General features: G+C 41.3%; 1 protein-coding gene across 6 annotated transcripts in view; it reads left to right on the top strand.

Moving 5' to 3' along the window:
* ITGA6 (integrin subunit alpha 6) overlaps window positions 1-17,740 on the top strand; it is a 47,413-nt gene that overhangs the window by 8,122 nt on the left and 21,551 nt on the right. For 5 of the 6 annotated variants that reach the window (XM_055812910.1, XM_055812913.1, XM_055812908.1 and 2 more), the window contains exons 2-4: window positions 13,811-13,938; window positions 14,326-14,405; window positions 16,218-16,473. In XM_055812910.1, the coding sequence (XP_055668885.1) occupies window positions 13,811-13,938; window positions 14,326-14,405; window positions 16,218-16,473 (464 nt within the window). Of the gene's footprint in view, window positions 1-13,658; window positions 13,725-13,810; window positions 13,939-14,325; window positions 14,406-16,217; window positions 16,474-17,740 lie in introns of those variants that run through there. The other variant, XM_055812911.1, reaches the window with a different exon arrangement.

Raw genomic sequence — 17,740 nt, 5'->3', positions numbered from 1 at the left:
AGGCTTTTTTCTCATTACTGAAGTGAATGAAAACTAGTGAACTGCATAAAGTATGAGTTAAGGACAAAGGAAAAGCATTCTTCTTACAAGTTGCGTTCTTCAGCACGGGCTGTGGGTCCTGACAACTCTGCTTAATGACACCTGAAGGCTGGGCAGAAAAGTGTTGGGTGGAGGGCTCACAGCTGGAAAGACCAGCACCTATTCTCTTGCTTTTTGAACTAAGCTGATGCAGACACACGCAGATGGGCAAAGTGGACATGTCCGTGTATATGTCTGACATAAAGCCTTCAATGAAACTGCGAGGTGTTCCATTGTGAAAAGGACTTGTAGTCAGTGTTTGCTCTAAATATTGAGGAAGTAGAAGTCATCTTACACCCTCTTAGTCTGACCTGTAGTTGGATTTGAGAACTGTAGTTCAAAGTTGGATGGGCTAAAATGTGTTTGAAGAGCATAAACACTTGCCATCGAAAACCTGAGGTGGGAGGGAGCTGGAGAAGCGTTTTCTGCAGTTCCCTTCGTGCAGTGAGGGGTAGGGTGCTGAGTGGGGTGAGTCTGCTGTGTGTGTGCTCTGCCCTGGTTCTCAGCAGTGTGGGCTGAAGCTGAGCGAAGAATCGAGGCTCTCTGTCGCTGGCATCCCGAAAGCTTCAGCTGGCAGACAGCTGTGTGAAGCTCATTGCTGTCCTGATACTATGGACTGACTGGCACAAGAAAATTTATAGTGCTCTTTAGACTTAAAATGTGACCCCATCAGCTACAGAAGGGTAGAAAGTGAGGGAGACTGAATATTGATCAAGGTGCAGAGGTGTTGAGTGAACCGTTCAAGTATCTCATACACCACATAAGGCCTGCTTTCTGTGTGCTGCTCTCTTCCAAAGCAGCAGGATTTTGAACAGATGTGCTAGCAGTCCTTCTGCAACAGGGACACTAAAGGGACCACTGTATCGTTAACATTATTTATGAGTTAGAATCTTAAAATTTAGCGTTTTTATTGAGGACATAGTTTTCCTTCGGTTTCTGTTTTTGTTTTCCAAATTTTCTGAGGTCTTGAGAGCAGTGAAGAGCTTTCAGACAGGTGTGTGCAGACAGATACGTGCCTGTAGTATTGGGCACAGAGGCACAGCTGCATTGGAATTATTAAGGGAAGATATGCTACAATTTCTGTATGAGTTTCACTCTTGTGCGTGGCTACTTTGATGGTGAATAAGACTCTTTAAGCTGGCATATACTTAAAGAATAAACTGTAAGGCAGTGCTACCATCAGGTATGGATACATCTTCATCCAGGTGTGGAGCTTCAGGTACTGCACTGTCCGCTGTTGAAAATGCCATTCACCTGTGCAGAGTCAGAATTAATCCCTTGTTTTGTTACAATCTAGTAGAAAAGTGGCTTGTACTCTGGCAGGAAATAGTGGTGTGTGTTTTATCTTCTTCAGAAATACTGGCTAACCCCATCAGTCTGCATCGGGACTATTTGATGGATCTGATCTGTAACTGTGCAAGAGAAATGTAAATCTTCGTGGTGTGACTGTCAAATTAAGTGTTTCTATTTAATTAAACATTTTGTTTTTTTAAGTTTCTGAGAAGTCTCTTTATATTGACTGCCCTTTAATAAATATTCTGCAGTTGTGTATGCTCTTTCATCCAAATTATCTTATTTACTTAACGGTAAAATAGAAATGAAGAGAAGCACAAAATCACTATTACGATGCTTGCTAAGATAAATGCAGTTTTCTGTGTAGTATATGTTGCTAATGCTGCTAATGTTAATTTGTAAATAACAACGAAAAACGTAAGCAGAGGCAGGACAGGTAGGTTGGCTTCATGTCTCAATGTTTTTGTCTAAAAGGATAACAAGCAGAGAGGAATGGTTTACTGATCTAATTTGTTGCTGTCTGGGTTCTCCACAATTGGGTTGCCTGGCAGGGCATGGGCAGGGGCCATTCTTTTCTCCTCTGCTAAAACTACTCAAACCCTTTTCCGTGTGCCAGAGTAACTCAGTTTTGTAAGGAATGCAATCTGGTAAGTTTTCATAGGAGAGACCTCATCCATTTTCAGAAGAACTGCTGTTCAAAATCAGCTGTTGTTCAGTGTTTCAGAAGTAGCCTGGGGCTGGATGAATCATTCTAGCCAAACTGTAAAAATGGCATGTTTTGGGGACACACTCTGCAGAAAGGTCAAGAATGAGGTAGGGTGTTGGGCAAATGGCTATTTAAAAACAAGTACGCAAAAATCCATATTATTGAATGAGCAGATGGTGGTCTGTACTGTGAAACTTGAGCTGGAAAATTAACACCTCAGTGGTATTTAACAAGGGTAGGTACAATAAGAGGCATAAGAATATTTGAAGAGAGAACTATACAGGATGGTCTGGAAAATTGAATAATTCATTTATTAGCATTGGATATTGTTGATTGTGATATATGTAAGCAAGTTGCTGCTTTGAAAGTAATAGCAGAAGAATATAGCCTAGAAAAGCTATGTGAATGTGGAAAAAAAGTCTCACTTCCATTTTTAAGGGAATTATTTGGTGTATTAAAAGTAAATGAACCAAACCATAGGTTAATAAAGCTCATTTTGCAATCTTAGCATAAGATATATTTTATTCTTGGGAAAATGCACTTCCTTTGCTTTTAAGGTATCGTGAATATCGCATTTTCTAAGACTATTTTGAGAATTCCACAACTGTTGCTTTGGAAAAGAGAATTGCAGTTTTGTTGGTTTAGTTTAAAGAGCGGGCCAAATGTGTTCTGCCGTGAAGTACCTGAGATTAGACTTTTGTATGAAAACGGCAGCAAAAAGTACTCGTTCTTGCATTGTGATTTTTGGAGTATTTGCTAGTATGGACTGACTGTTTTTGGCTCCTGTTGGAGCATTGGCTGTTTTTCTCATTTCCTCTTACATCCTTGTATCCAAAAATATGTAATTTCCTAATACTGATTTCCTTTAAGCAGTTGTACTAATGTGCGGGAAGGTGTTTTGGCTGTGTTTGGAAGGGAGAAGTTCTGCAGTATCAAGAATAAAAGCAAGAGGCGTTCGTGGGATGCTCCCTGTCCAGATGCTGTCTACAGCATAAAAGTGTACTGGAGGCCCTCCAGGGTAACACGTACAGATCCTGCACTGGATTTCACTGGCAGCTAGGTTGCTTCTAGGTTACTTTACCACTGTATTCTTCGCATTTGTTTTCTACTTTCAAGGACTTTGGAGATCTTTTAAGAAATAAGGATTAGCAAATACGAATGATCAGCATTGTTGTTGTCTGTTGATAGTGTTCACAGAACAACAGACTTTCTTACAGAGACTTGAGTGTCGTTTCCTATTTAGTGAAGATGACAGTTTTCCAAATGGAGCTAAATGTGCTTAGCATCTGCAGTTTTCAGTGGGCATTGTTACTGTCCTCAAAAGCAGGTCTATTAAATATATCTTTAAAAAACAAAGCAAAACAGGATTGCATATATGCTGGGAACAACTCACCCCTGTAATGCCTGAGGTTGTTTGCTCAGCAGCACATGCCTGGGTCAAAGGTCTGAGGGAAATTCATGTTTATCCTGGAAGTGCTCAGAAGTGGCAGCCAGCTGTTGCTGATAGCAGCAGGCACATTATCATTGTGGGTAGCTGAATTTTCTGTGTCCTCTTTTCTCATAGCTCTTTTCACGTCACTCTTACAAGAGAGTTACAAAGATTGCTTACCCTTGCACTTTGTCATTGGTGCTACTGAAGCTGCACAGTGGTTAAACCTGCTGGCTCTTAGACCTTAGCAATGTCTAGCGGAGTGTGTGAAAAGAGATCACAGCTCATGTCTAATTATCTATGTTTGTTTAGTGTGAAAAAAACCTTAAGTGAAACCCACAGTATTTTCTTGGCCAAATATGCTGAAATAAATTTGGTATTTTTTCTTATATAGCCAACTCCTGTAGCTGCTACTTACAAATACGGCATAATTATGCAAGCCCCTGTAAACTTTTCATCTATTCAACTTATTTTTCTGCTAGAGGAATGTTTGATAATTATGTGGTATGGCCCCAGAATATTGCTGAAGAAGTAGGTTTCTTCCCTCTTCCTAGCCAAGCTATGTTCCTGCCTATAGTAGAAGAATACTTTTGTTGTTTTCAGATCAGATGCAGTCCTAGTAATAGCTGCAATACCGTTGGCACAACTCTCAGCCTACAGGAACACAGGGTGTTAAAATTACTTGAAAACAATTAATTCCAGGTTCTGCTCAAGTGAGAATGTAGGCAGTGGTGAAAAATGGAAAAAAAAAAAAAAAAGTACGTGTGAGGGGAGGCATGTAAAAATTAAGCATGTGTGCATGTGGAGGGGGAGTGGTATATAGTGGAAGAGAATGCTGTGGGGTTTTTGGCATAGTCTCAAATTCAAGCTATTTTGCAAACAGAAGAATCTTGTTCTTAGGTTTTGCAGGCTGGTTGAAATTCTCAGTTTGTACATGCCTGCTCATGGTAAAATATAATTGCTACTTCTTCCACAAATGTGGAAAAGTTTCTTGTGAATATATGATATATTTCTGTTCATGTATTTGATCACTATTTTGATGTCTTCATGGAATGTAAAAAGACTCCATAAGTGTCCCAATTGCATGGGCATTTGTATGACTTGATTCTCCTAAGACAGTACCTTATCGGAGTGATGTTCTCCCAAGTGGTTTGAATGCCTGTGTTTTCAGTTAATTTGAAGCAGCGGAGGGACTGTGTGTCAGTACATGTACCCAGTGACACATCTGCCTTTGTCATTAAGTTCATGGCTTGAAGAAAAGCCTTACTCAAACTGTGGATCCTGTTATAGGCATTTAACCCAGGGCTGTGATGGCTTTAAGACTGAAAGAATAATTTGAACGGTGCTTTAGCATGCAAATGACTTGGTCGACTGTTGAAGTGTGTGTTTGCTGGCTATTTGTGTACTCATTCTCGGAAACGTTTATTAGGGATTACGTTTCAGGAAGCTACGTGCCTTTCCTACACGTGTGGAGTTCTTTAGCTTGTTCCTGCAGGCTGTGTCTCTGTGGTGCCATGGGCTTGTGTTGGCAGCTGTGAGGGCACAGCTTAGCTCAGAGCGTGGTGGGAGCGCGCTTTTCACTGGGGCTCTGGCTGGCAAGTTTTAGTTGAATGCGATGAACTACTTTTGCTCAGATGGTGAATCTGCCAAAGTCACGTATTACCATTTCTGTGGTTGTGTATCTAGTGCAGGAGATTTGTACCTGTCTTGTTTTCCCCCTGAGTTCAGAGGGAGAAGGCGGTTAAGCATCTGGAAGAGAAGGAGCAGGAGGAGTCTCATAAATGGGATGCACTGTGGGACTGTGGGATTAGTTGCTGTAGCATGTTGTATTGCTCATAGATTCCACTGTGGAATGTCTGTCCCTCTTACTGTACTTCTTTCATGCCTTTTAATGGTTTAATTATGGTCATAAATGAAATAGATGCACTTCTTTCAGTGAAGGAAACGGGAATGACATTTCAACCCAAATATTTGTTTTGCACTGTATTAAAACTGTAGGGTTTTTTAAATGGCGTTTGGTATGTTGGTGAACAGTATATGCCTGTTACGGTTGTTACCTCTAACAAGTAGTACCTTCAAATACTGACTGGGAGCACTGCGCTTTCAGATGGCTTTTTTGGAGAAGGAAAAAAGTCTGAGCAACTGTTTCCATATTTTGATGACTTCCATGTTTGTTTTCTAAAACATGTAACATGCAGCTGGTAGATGATGTGATACTCCTTTTGTTTTCCATGAACTTCCAATGGAGATGGCATGTGTAGTGGGGGTACAGAGACCTGCAAATGTGAAGAAGTTCAAATTTGAATTCAGAGGTTTTCTGTGGCATGAATAGCCAGCAGCCCAGGTGCAGGAGGCAGGAATTCCTGATTTCTGTCATGTGCTTGCTTACTTGAGCCTGCAGAGTGAGCGTGTCCACAGAACCACAGCGCTAACTCACCTGTATGGTCAGTGCCAGCATCCACTTCGTCACAGCCTGTTCTGTGGCCAGAGCTGGGGCAGCGGTGGTGGGCCAGGGCCATGGTGTGTGCGGGCTGTGGTGTGAGAGCAAGATTGCGGTATGGGGGCAGCAGGGACGGGCAGTTATTCTTTCTTTGCAGGTAGCCAGGGACTGCAGGGTCACCTCTGCTTTGTTGCAGCTGCCCTTGCTCGCTTGTCCTGCCTGCCTGGGCTGGCACCCGACCGCCGTTGCTGCCCGCTGGGCGGTGGCAGGGCTGTGCCCAGCTGGTGTGGTGGGACCCGCGCAGTGGCAGCGAGCCCGAGGCAGGCATGGCAGCTGTGGGCCAGAGGGGCTGGGGCCTCTGCTCTCCAGTTTGTTCCGTGAAATGGTGCGCTTGTCGTTCCTTTAGTTAAACCCCATGTTGTTATAAGAGGATTTCATGTAGTAACAGGCACTGCCGTGTTAGAAGAGCTGAGTGGAAATCCCTTTGACATTATTTCTTCCATAAGTTTATTGTAGATTAATTATAAAACTGCCTAATACATGTTTTACAGTATCACTTCATGTTGAAGTCTGTTTCTGGCACGGATGTGGTTCCTTCTTTTAAATCTGAAGGAATGTATAGTGTGTAAGGGAGAAATTAAAATGTATTATACAGGTTTCACTTGCTATTTGACAGTATGAAAAATGTGAGTTATCTCCTGGTTATAGCCAGAGAGTGGCATCTGAAGTGGAAACTGTATTTTTGAAACATGACTTTGGAGCAGACTGTACCACTTCTTGTAAGAAAAGTGCTTTCTGCTAATGAAGATGAGATCTGCAAAACCTATTTGAAATCCTTGGAGGCTGGGCTCTGGACTGTTAGGGGAAAGGGTTTATTTTTCCATGTGACTTTCAGAAAGTCAGTTATAAGTGGCCTTTCCAGAACAACAGGTATCTTTGTAGTTCCAGTTTTGCTTTGTAGTACCTTGCCCCTCATCCTTATGCTGCTTTTGACTTCTTTTCCCAGCCTCTGTCATAATCCGTTTCCTAAATAAGGCAGAACAAATAAAATGAAAATCATAATCCTTCAAGTGCCAAGCCTCCAGGCAACAGAGATTAGTGGTGTACTTGGCCATGGCTTTGGACTGGTAGTTGGAAAATGTAACTATGGAGTAGCAGATAAGGAGAATCACCTTAAAATAGCTGTTAACAGGCTGGCAGTGATGGGTATCTCTGTAAAAAGTGTCACAGACAAGTCCCCTGCTGACACAGTTACTGCCTGTATTTTTCTGGGAGTTTTTTTTTTTTTTTTTTTTTTGAGAATTCCAGTCCCATGGTTTAGCTCCTGTTTCCATTAGCAGCCCAAGTGTACGGAACAATCTCTCTGTGCTAATTAGTCCGTGGTGTTCCTTGTCCTGTGACTTGCTTCTCTTTTGAGAAGCTAAATCCAGGCATGAAGCAGAGGTGGTGCCAACAGTATTCAAACAGAGCGTCTGTCCCATTGACCACCTTCAGTTATGTTTAGATATTGTGGGGATTAAGGTGTTCCTGTCCTCCCCATTGGTCAAGTTTAAAAACTGTTGAGACCAAACCAGTGCAGAGGACTGAAAATACAGCTCAAACGGAGGGCTCTAGATGTCCACGTTGAGATCAGGGGTCTGTGCCTGAAGGTTTAAAACATTTAATAGACAATTAGTGACGGGTGATTTGGTAGTAAAATTTGATCTAAATATGAGTTAGTGGTAGTTACTCTCATTTCTTCATTTTGTTAATCCATTGAAAATCTTTGCAAGCAAGTACTGGGAGTGTGAGGAGAAAAGGATACAGGGGTCTATCTATCTGTCAGGTCAGGGGTAGAAGAAGTTTCATAGCATTTAGCTTTATCACTTTCCAAATTTGCTCCCCATGTGTGTATGGGGTCTTTCTGAAAACAGAGTGAAGCGTACAATCTGCAGTGGCAGCATTGTTACCTGAGAACAGGAACCCTGAATTGAAAATTTGTGCTCAATGAAGTTTGCAAAGTTGGAATTTATTTACACCACTATTTTATTCTGCCTGTATGTGGAAACAGCTAGTGGTTTGTTACCCAGAAACACTTTCAGTGATTTCTGTGCCAATCTGTTAAAGCTCAGAGCTGGCATTAGTGATGTGATGCTGTTACTTTTAAAGAAAGGATGGCAAAGACATGGTGCCTTGTTTGGGGTAGAAGATATGTGGAAAAGTAAAGAATTTGAGGAATGAAGAAAGCTTTGGGAGGTAGCGGGGTATCAGAGCTCAGTGCAGGCTGTGGTATTTTTTGTATTTGTTTAAATAAAAATGTAATTTACTCAATGGAACCCTCTTTGATGAACAGGATTCGCTTTCAAAAAGAGTTGAAGATACTCTCCATCCTTTGACTTGATTTCTTTTGAGTGAGTGTTTATTCCAAAACAGAACTGTAATGAATTGCTGATACTTCAGAGAAGAAAAAATATGTTGTGAAAATTGTATGTTGCCCTTAACAGTTCCAGTCTATAAGGAAGGAAAAGAATTTCAGTGTGGAGTGAGGGAATGCATCCAGGAGCTTGGAGGTTTTCTGAATTTCTTATGATAAGGTTTTCTCATTTTAACTGCAGCTTCCCTTTTGGAAGCGACCCGGGTAGTTTCATGAGCCATATTGGAGGGCGTTCAGATAGCTGTGAGCAGGAACTACTCCCAGTTCTCACTGTTGTTGCCATTAGCCGAGAAGGAGCCACAGCCACCTACCAAACTTCTCAAGAATTACAAGCGAAAGTAGGGAGGGTTTTAAAATCTGCACCTTACTGCTTAATATTCTGTTAAAACAGAAAGCTTTTTCTGATGTATTTTGCTTTGGATCTTAATAACTCTTTGGGCTACTTTTGATTAAATTAAGTTACAGCCATTCTACTTGACGTTTACCCAGCTGTTGTTGCTGAACACCAGTCAGTAGCAGCCGACAAAGGGAGTCCTGGTGCCTGCCTGCCTGCGGGCAGGGAGTTCCCACCTCCTTTCGCTTTTTGGGAATGTGTGGGTTTATAAGCCATATTTTCTACATACAGTTATTGAAAGGGCTGGTCCAGACCTGGATCAAGTCAGTAAGATCTCTTGATGCCTTTTTGAGGCTTGAGTAGTGCTCAGCGTAACTGATGAGATGGAGTTTTTCTTGCCTCAGCCGTTGCGTTCAGGTGTACCATAGTATTGCAGTGAGGTAGGGTCGGTGTAGGTGCTCGAGGCTTGCACGGAGGGATGGGTGTTGCGCTGGTCCCTCTCTTGAGAGGGAGGGCTTGTGCCTGTCCCTGTTACGCGTGGCGGCTGCACCTTGCACATGGAGGTACAGTGGGGTCACTGGCACCTGTGCAATGCAGGCACCATCCACCTGGGCCAGGACTGCGATTCGGTGAGGCCAGTTAGTTAAACTGGCATTGCGTGCCAATACGGAGCTCTAATCCTGTAGGATTATCTCAAGTTTGGCCATGAACCTGAGGTTGTAAGGGAGTAAATCTGTCCCTGCAGATGCTGATAATTGGCAATGGAGCTTCAGTCATTGCATTTCTCCAAGAGGTAATCAAGAGAAAGCAATAATTAATCTAATTCTAACCAACAGAGCAACAAAACTGATGTATTTGGTTTGAAATTAGAATTTTGGTTTAAATTGGAAGGTGCATGTTTCAATTATGGGGTGTAACTGGAGCTGAAGAGCATTGTTATTTTGTGCCAGGGTATGAGAGAATTCTGATTTTTTCCCCGACATTGTCACTTGATAGACACTTCTTTTTATCTACAGAAATGTAGTGTAATGAGCTATTAAAAGAAGTGAATTTAACACCTGTGGTGTCTGATTGGCTCAGGGAAAACCTTAGGTTTTTATAGTATATATTTAAGCAAGGTGAATGCAGAAAATCAGGATTCGAGTAGTATGAAGCATCTGATTCTGTAATTTACATGAGGAATAGTAGTAGTATTTTCTTTTGCCTGACTTTTAGCTCATATGGTAAACGTTAGCTACTAAGTTATCATAACTCAAATCACAAAAAGCTAAGGCTCCAACAGGAACTAATGCTCAGACATGTTTATGCTCAGTATACTGTATGGCTGAGCTTTTGTTTTCTGCATAGTAATAAGGCAAACCTGCCATGGGATGGAAAATCAGTGAATGCCTGCATGTTGGGGACTCTGGGGGTTTTCACCTCTGACTGCAGTTTTGACATGGGGGAATTGCTTCGGTATCTAAATACAGATTCTGGAGCCTGACTTTGGGCATTCAGACCTGAACTGATAGTGACTGTGGCCTGTGTACACCTTCAGGGAGAAGTTCTAATGAACAAAATAAGGAAGTTCTTTGGTTTTAATCTGCGTGTTTCACCTGCCAATATAAGGAGACAGCAGTAGCTAAGAAAGCATCTCCTCACACACGCCCTTCCCCCCCTCCCCCCTTACCTCTTTCCTTTTGGAAAGGTTTTGCTTGCCACTGAGAAAGCTAAAATGGAACATGTGTAGCTGCAGAGAAACCTAACTCGTTCTTGGCGTAATGAGCTCAAACTTGATTAAAATTCTTCTATTAAAACCCAGCCAAGTAAGTAGCCATACAGTAATGACTGGAATGTGTCCTCAGTCTGGAAGGAGTCTGTTGCGCACGTAGCACAGTTCAGTGTACAAGCCGATTCATTTGGACTGCTGCAGTCATGCTGAAATTCACACTGGTGCATGGTCCATGGCACACTTCCCTAGTCGTCTGCACATTTTTTATTTTTAAATAAAGTAATTTGTCTTTTATAATAGAATTCTGATTTTTCAAGCATGCCTCTTGAACAGTAGGCAAGGTCAAACAGCAGCTCTGTTGATCCACGTCACAATGTGCTTGACAGGGATTTTTATGTTTTGCTTGGTTTATTCAGCCAAAGATTAGATGCATATGACTTTTTCTTACCTTCCTGATAATGTTGATAATCCCCGTAACATTTATAATCCTTATCATCTTTAGTAACCGGTCTTGCAGAACCTGGAAGCATAGGTTAGTCTTCTGTGCTGTGGTCTTTGGGGCAGATAAATAGAGAAGTACAAAGGAGTTTTGACACTTTTTAATGGGTCTTTGCCTGCTACTTCAAAATACATTTCAGGATTTACTGTAGCATCTGCCTGAACTGATCTAATCCTTTGCAAGCACCTGCTCGTAATGTGTGCTACTGTTGAATTGTGTTGTGAATGAGGATTCGCAGTGATGTACCTAACAGAATTCAAGATTTTTGTCTTTGATGAGCCTTGAAGACTAGTGACAGGATTCCTGACAAAAGTTCTTTGAAGTCTGGAGGGTTTAAGTCTGCTTTGAAATACTTTTGTTTACAGTGGAAAATAACTTGGGCAATATTTGGACAGGGGAAATGAGCACTGGGAAAAATCTAAGCTCGACTGTTTCTTTTTGAGGTCATGTTGGATTGATGCTTCTTTATTAAGAAGGCTGAACAATTGCATTTTTCATCTGCTGATCTCAACAGGACTGTCTGAGATGCCATTGAATGTTTGGGGCATCTGATGTCAGATGGCACATCTTTCGACTTGATCTTCTGTTGGCTACGCCGTTTATTCTCTGATGCTTCAGTAGGTCCTCCCTCTGCCTAAATTGTCATCAAATCATGGTCACATTGTGGTATGTTGGAAAATGTATCATTTAGCTGGAGAGAGGATATAGTCCCATTGAAAAGAACAGGGTCATAATTTTCTTGGTCTAGCACCACTGCTGTAAGTAGTACGCAGATGGATGAATTAAACCAAGTTAAGTATTTCAATTCCAGAAGCTTTTAGTTGTGTTCACAATGTTGAAACAAAAGGTTTCTGATCAAATTTCTGTAGGTGAAATGCAGTACGTCAGTTTTACTCCTCAAGCTTTGAATGAAAAAGTAGAAATAATATAATTTTCTCTGTTAGGAAATCAGTGCCTCTACTTTCTTAAATTCTTGATTTATTAATGTTAATAATCTCATCTGTCTTTCCCTGGGGGGCTAACAGAACTGAGAAGAAATTGTATCTGTGCAAACGTTAGGTATAGCTCAGAAACAGATAATTTGCAAAAGAATTACTTTTTTTGTTACAGTTAAATGCATTGTTGCCAAAATTAGAAAATGAAGTTATTAATGGCCTTTCTAAAAGCGTGGTTGTTTAGATTACAAACTCTTGTGATGACTACCGTGTTTTCTGAACAAATCTTTGAAAAAAGATGCCAGATGTATGTTGGGAGAAAAGAAGGAAACACTTTAAACCAAAACCCACCCACACTGTGTGTCCTCATCTTTACTTGAAGGTTTTACTGTTGAGGAGGTTACCTTTGTGAGGGCAAATTATGTATTGTGGGGGAATTTATTTCTGAAGAAGTAGTGAAAATATGGCTGTTACACAATGCAGATGTAATTCTCTGTTCTGGACAAAGTGTGTTTTCTCATATCAGTTTCATTTTGTGTCTCGTTAGTGGTGGTGAATAAGCATTTTCTTAATAACAGAAATTAGGTATTGATCTTAACTGATACAGTCTTAACTGTTAGGCATGAGTAAAGGTGAGGCTCGTTCTCAGTAAGAAAAGCATTCTGAGGGACTGCAGTGTGCTTTGTCCAACTGTCACAACAAAGCAGGCAGAAGAGCTTTTTTCTCAAGCAAAACTCTGCAGCAGAAGCCTTAAAGGAGGGTCTGAGTTCCTCTGAGCCTTGTGGATCCAACTACAGTCTCAGCTTTGCCTCCTTGACACTGTAACTTCAGGGATCTCTTCTCTCAGCTCTTTTGTACCAGGGTCAGGAAACACATGGAGTCTGGTTCGGCATCCACCCATCACACCTCTGTGTCGCACCTATCCGCACGCTGTTCTCTCGTTTATCAGCTGAGTGTCATGTTTCTTGTTTCTTCCACGAACTTACATACTGGTTGTAACTAGTTTCAGTTAGCTGCTTGAGAGGCAGCTGTGCCTTGGTGTGTGTCTGTGACACTTCAAAGAAACATAGACAACGTAAGATACGTTTTTTTGGCTGAAACCCCTTATTTTGCAAGTAAATATGTCTACTGGTTATTTTCTGATGATACTCATGGTGGGGGACAGTTGATACAGGAAGAAAATTTGCTTTTATTCAGTTTTTAAAAGAAGAACCATCACATTTGGTTACCAGAACAATATCTAAGGAGGGATTGTTACAGTGGCCTTTTTATAGGAGAAATAAGTCCTTTGTGGGAGAGGCCTGTTGTTGGTCAGAGATTTGTTGGAGAAAAACATTTGCAGCTTCAAAGTGAGGTATCTGGCCAGAGGAGTGAAGTATTGCACGTTTGCACAGAACTGGGAATAGTTCAGTGCACACTTCCTTGGTCCAGGAGGGATCTTGCTTTGCTTCGTGGGTTGGAGATACTAAGGTGCCCATAAATTCAGCTGAACAGTGGCACAGGACTGGCATAAAACCAGAAGACAGCCTGAAAGCACTTGTGTTCACTGTTAGTGGGTTTGTGGTCATTTTAGTAAAAATACTTCTCCCACCCTTACCAAAAATTTCTAGTAAGGTAACAAATACCCTACATGACTTCCTGATAGAAGACGTTTTTTGCAAAACTGCCAGACACTTCTGATTTTTATCAACGTCTCTCAGGAAACATTGCAACAATAATAGCCAGTAACAATACATTTACTGGTTTGCAGGGCCAATAATTGCAGAACCTATTACTGCTTTACAGCCCTTCTCCCCCCCCCCCCCCTTTTTTTTTTTAAGAACAGTGCTGTGATGTAGCTTTTCATCCATCTTCAAATGTTTGCATGTCACACCTCTAGCAACATGGTGAAAACACTTCCTGATTCTTTTGGCTTCTTCTTTTCTAATATTCTGTCTACAGATCCCTTGAAATTATTTCTCTTTCCCTGCAGATTGCTGGTTGGAGCTCCTCGGGAAAAGGCCTTTCCATCCCAACAAGCCAACAGAACAGGAGGGTTGTACAGCTGTGACATCACATCTCCGAATGCACACTGCACACGTGTCATATTTGATGAGGAGAGTAAGTTCTTCAGTGCTTTTGTTTGGGATTGAAGTGGTTGTCTGATTTTTCTTACTTGATACAGTCCTTTCCAGAGGCAGTGTATCAGGCAGTTGCTTCTGTGAATTTATACGTAATTATTTTTGCATCAGAGTAAGTTGTAGCTTAACTGCTAAGGTAATGTAAGATGGTTAGATCTTGGTGGATTTGGATGTTCTTATTCTTTAATAAATTGATGTGACGTGAAGTAACATGCTGGAAGTGTTTAATAAAATGGATGTTGTCAGTGATAAACTGTACAGACGCTGCCACCTGCAGACTGTCTCATGTACTGTATGAAGTGCCTTTAAAAAAAAAGAAAAAGTAGTTAGATGTTAATATTTGAAGCTGTATTATGATACTCTGCAGCTGACCCGAAGATGGAGAGTAAAGAAGACCAATGGATGGGTGTAACTGTCCAAAGTCAGGGGCCAGGAGGAAATGTGGTGGTAAGTGTAAAGGACTAACTTAAAAAAAACAAACATTTTGGGTCTACAGTAAATGGTTTGTGTTTCTATGCAGCTTTCTGAATGGTAACTTTCCGATGTTTACTCCTGTGATTTATTGTAAGGACTTAAATGTCTCCCTAGCAAATTAAGGCACCTGAGATTGTAAAAGCTTTAAATTACCTTATTTTTCTAACTACGCATTAGCCTTTTTAATAGCCTTTGTAACAGTCTAGGATGGACAGTTCATTTTCAGGTTGTCCGCTTACTTTTTTGGTGATAACACACATTGTTTCTTTTAAATACAACTGACTACAGAAATAGGGAAAAATAGTATGATGAGGCTGTAAAAGTAGCAGGTTATCATCAGCCGGTTTTCAAGATGATCAGCATCACTTCAGCTTTCAGAAGAGACTTTGGCCAGGTTGCTCCTATGAATTAATGTGGCCATTGCACTGCAGTAAGGCTACGAGGTATTCTTTATTTTGTACAGTACAGAGAGAAAAAGCTCTCAGCAGTTACCAGAGAATGTTACTTTTTAAGCTCTTTTTTAGTTAAATAAACCTCCCATGGTGCTGCAGGATACCAGCTGCATCATAAAATGGGTGTGCAGTGAAGCTTCCCCATTTAACTGTATTCTTGCAGGTTACTTTTCACTTCCAAAACTGGAGGCAGGTGACTTCAGGGTGTGATTCTGGAATTTTTTAAGGATATAGAGGCAGTAATAACTTGTTTCAGTCTGCCTCAGAACCCAAAGGGGGAAAGAGCAGGCAGAAAAAGGCCTGGTCATTGAATCATCAACTAATGCTGTCTTGTCTTTTCTGAGAAGAAACTTTTATTTGTAAGTGGTAAGTAGTAAATGTTCTTATGCAGATGAGGTGTGGGCAGCCTGAAGGTCACTGTGCGGCCGGGCAGTACTGCAGTGCTCGAAGTGTGGAGCAGCTGGATGTTTGCTTAATATTTAAGCCTTGATAGGAAGCATAGGAAAAGTATGCCAGCTGAGAAACCTGGCTCGCTTGTGCTCTTCACACTCCTAGTACAACTGGTTCTGCAAAAACTACTGCTGGCAAAGGGGTTTGATTGCTCCATTTCTTTTTACAATGGTTTGGTGTTTTGGGGGTTACACCACTTAACCTTTTAGACTCTTCACCAGGGAACAGAATTCTAATCAAATATTTAACACAGAGGCTGAACAGCTGCTAGGTTAAGGAGCAGGTTGTTCTCAGCGCTGCTGCTCTGTCCCAGCGACAGTTATCCCCTAAGTGGAACATTCAGCATAGGAAGTAGGAACAACTTCCCTCCCCTTCACTGGAAGAGCATTCAGCCTCTGCTTCATGGCAGTCTTCTGGAAGGGGTGAGTTCTGAATAGTCTCAGGTAGATGGTAGGTGAACCAGCTTCTCATGTCCTGCACAGGCGTGTAAGTCACTTAACTCTTGACAGTCATGGGGAAATGCAGCCACTTCTTCCTTTACAAGACATAGGGTGGTTCTCTCCTTACTTCCTGAAAGAGAGGGATTAGGTATCAGGGAAGGCTTTAGGGCTAAAAAGCCTAATTCCTACAGAGAAGAAGGGATTTAACCGTGCGGCCTTCCGTGACCATGAAGCTAGTTGCTCTGATTTGTATCCATAGATGCCCAGTTTTTCCCATATGTTGCCCATAGGGAACGGTGGACATTCTGCGTTGCAACACAGGTGTGTCTACAAGGCGACTTACAGCGCTGCTAGCATGAAGTATTGCTAATGGACCAGCCTTCCTCGATGACTCGCATACAAACATACAGAAAGCATCACTTACTATTTCTTCTATCTTGCAGACATGCGCACATCGCTATGAGAAAAGGCAGTATGTAAACACAGTGCAGGAAACCCGGGATATCATTGGAAGGTGCTATGTGCTGAGCCAGGATCTTACTATTAAGGATGATATGGATAACGGAGTGTGGAGTTTTTGTGATGGCCGTTTGAGAGGCCATGAGAAGTTTGGTTCCTGTCAGCAAGGTGTTGCTGCTACTTTTACTAGAGACTATCATTATATCGTGTTTGGTGCCCCAGGCACTTACAATTGGAAAGGTACGACCTGGCTTCCTTCCTGCCTACCCTTCCCATTTCCTCTGAGGTTGCTCACAAGGGTTGCATCCTATGGGGTTTTTTTTGGGTGTTGTTTGGTTTGGTTTTTTTTTTTTTTTTGAGGCGGGGGGGATGATAGGATATAATGATTTTTACCTTGTTTTCACAAAATGCTATGCTGCTATACCAAAAGTATTTACTGAAGTTCCTTTAACTATTTTTGAGGGAGTACTTATGAATGGATAATGGAACATTGCACATATGTACAGCAAAATTTTCCCTTACTAGTCTTAATCTTACGGTGGGATTGAGTGCTTGTTTTGAGCCTTCCATACTGGAACAAAATACTAAATAAATTTGAAGTTATTTGTCCCATCTTTTTTCCTGCATTTGAGCAAATATTAGATAGCTACACTGAGATCTTTGTTTATCCTGCAGTATTCTCCACTTTTGAAGTCTATGGAAAGTAGTTCTTCCCAAATTAAATACTGGAGGATTGCAGGAAGGTAACAGAGCAATACAACATGTATTTGTATCTAAATCCATGGATATCCATGTAAAATTTCATGGATCATCTCTCTGCCTAAGAGCTAAGCACTCTATATCATCTAGGAGATACTCTGAAATTTAAGGGGAAAAACCCCCATAGATTTTCTCTGTTAGTTTATATTGAGAAGCATCTGAACAGCCAGCTCTGTCTCTTTTTCTTAAAGTGTTTTTTTCCTGTTGCACTTCGTTACACCAACAGCTGCAAGTACTTCCCCCTTTAGAACATCTGATCTCAAATTATTATGGGTTTTTTTCCCCCTTGTACACCTGTGCCTGCTATATGAACCATGCAAAATCTTTAAGCTCTGGCACAAGGTGTACTTTACTGGAAACTTAATCTTGCACGTATCTGTCAACAAAATCTAACCAGGTTGAAACAGCATATTGAGTTCAGATGCTGCTTTACTTCAGTTGCAGAGAAGTGCTATGACAGTGTATCAATCATAAGAGTACTCTTTTGTATCATGGGAAAACACGTTTGTGCTCGCCAACATGTTAAGTACACCTGTTGATAAAAGGGAAGCACACGTTTTATTGAACAAGAACTCTTTTCCCCTTAAATAATGTTTTTGAAATATATCACTGGTGTTTGTCATAGCTGAACAGTAATTTGTGTGTGTGTGTGTGTGTATTCCTGTGTACTTACCTTCCTTTTAAGAGAGGCTTTATGAACTTACAAACTGTGGGATGAGGGCGGTTCCTGACTAAGCCAGTCCCATGT

The sequence above is a fragment of the Falco peregrinus genome, chromosome 8 (assembly GCF_023634155.1).
Source record: "Falco peregrinus isolate bFalPer1 chromosome 8, bFalPer1.pri, whole genome shotgun sequence".
NCBI lineage: Eukaryota > Metazoa > Chordata > Aves > Falconiformes > Falconidae > Falco > Falco peregrinus.
The sequence above is the reverse complement of the archived record's forward strand: the minus strand, read 5'-3'. Positions and strand labels throughout refer to the sequence as shown.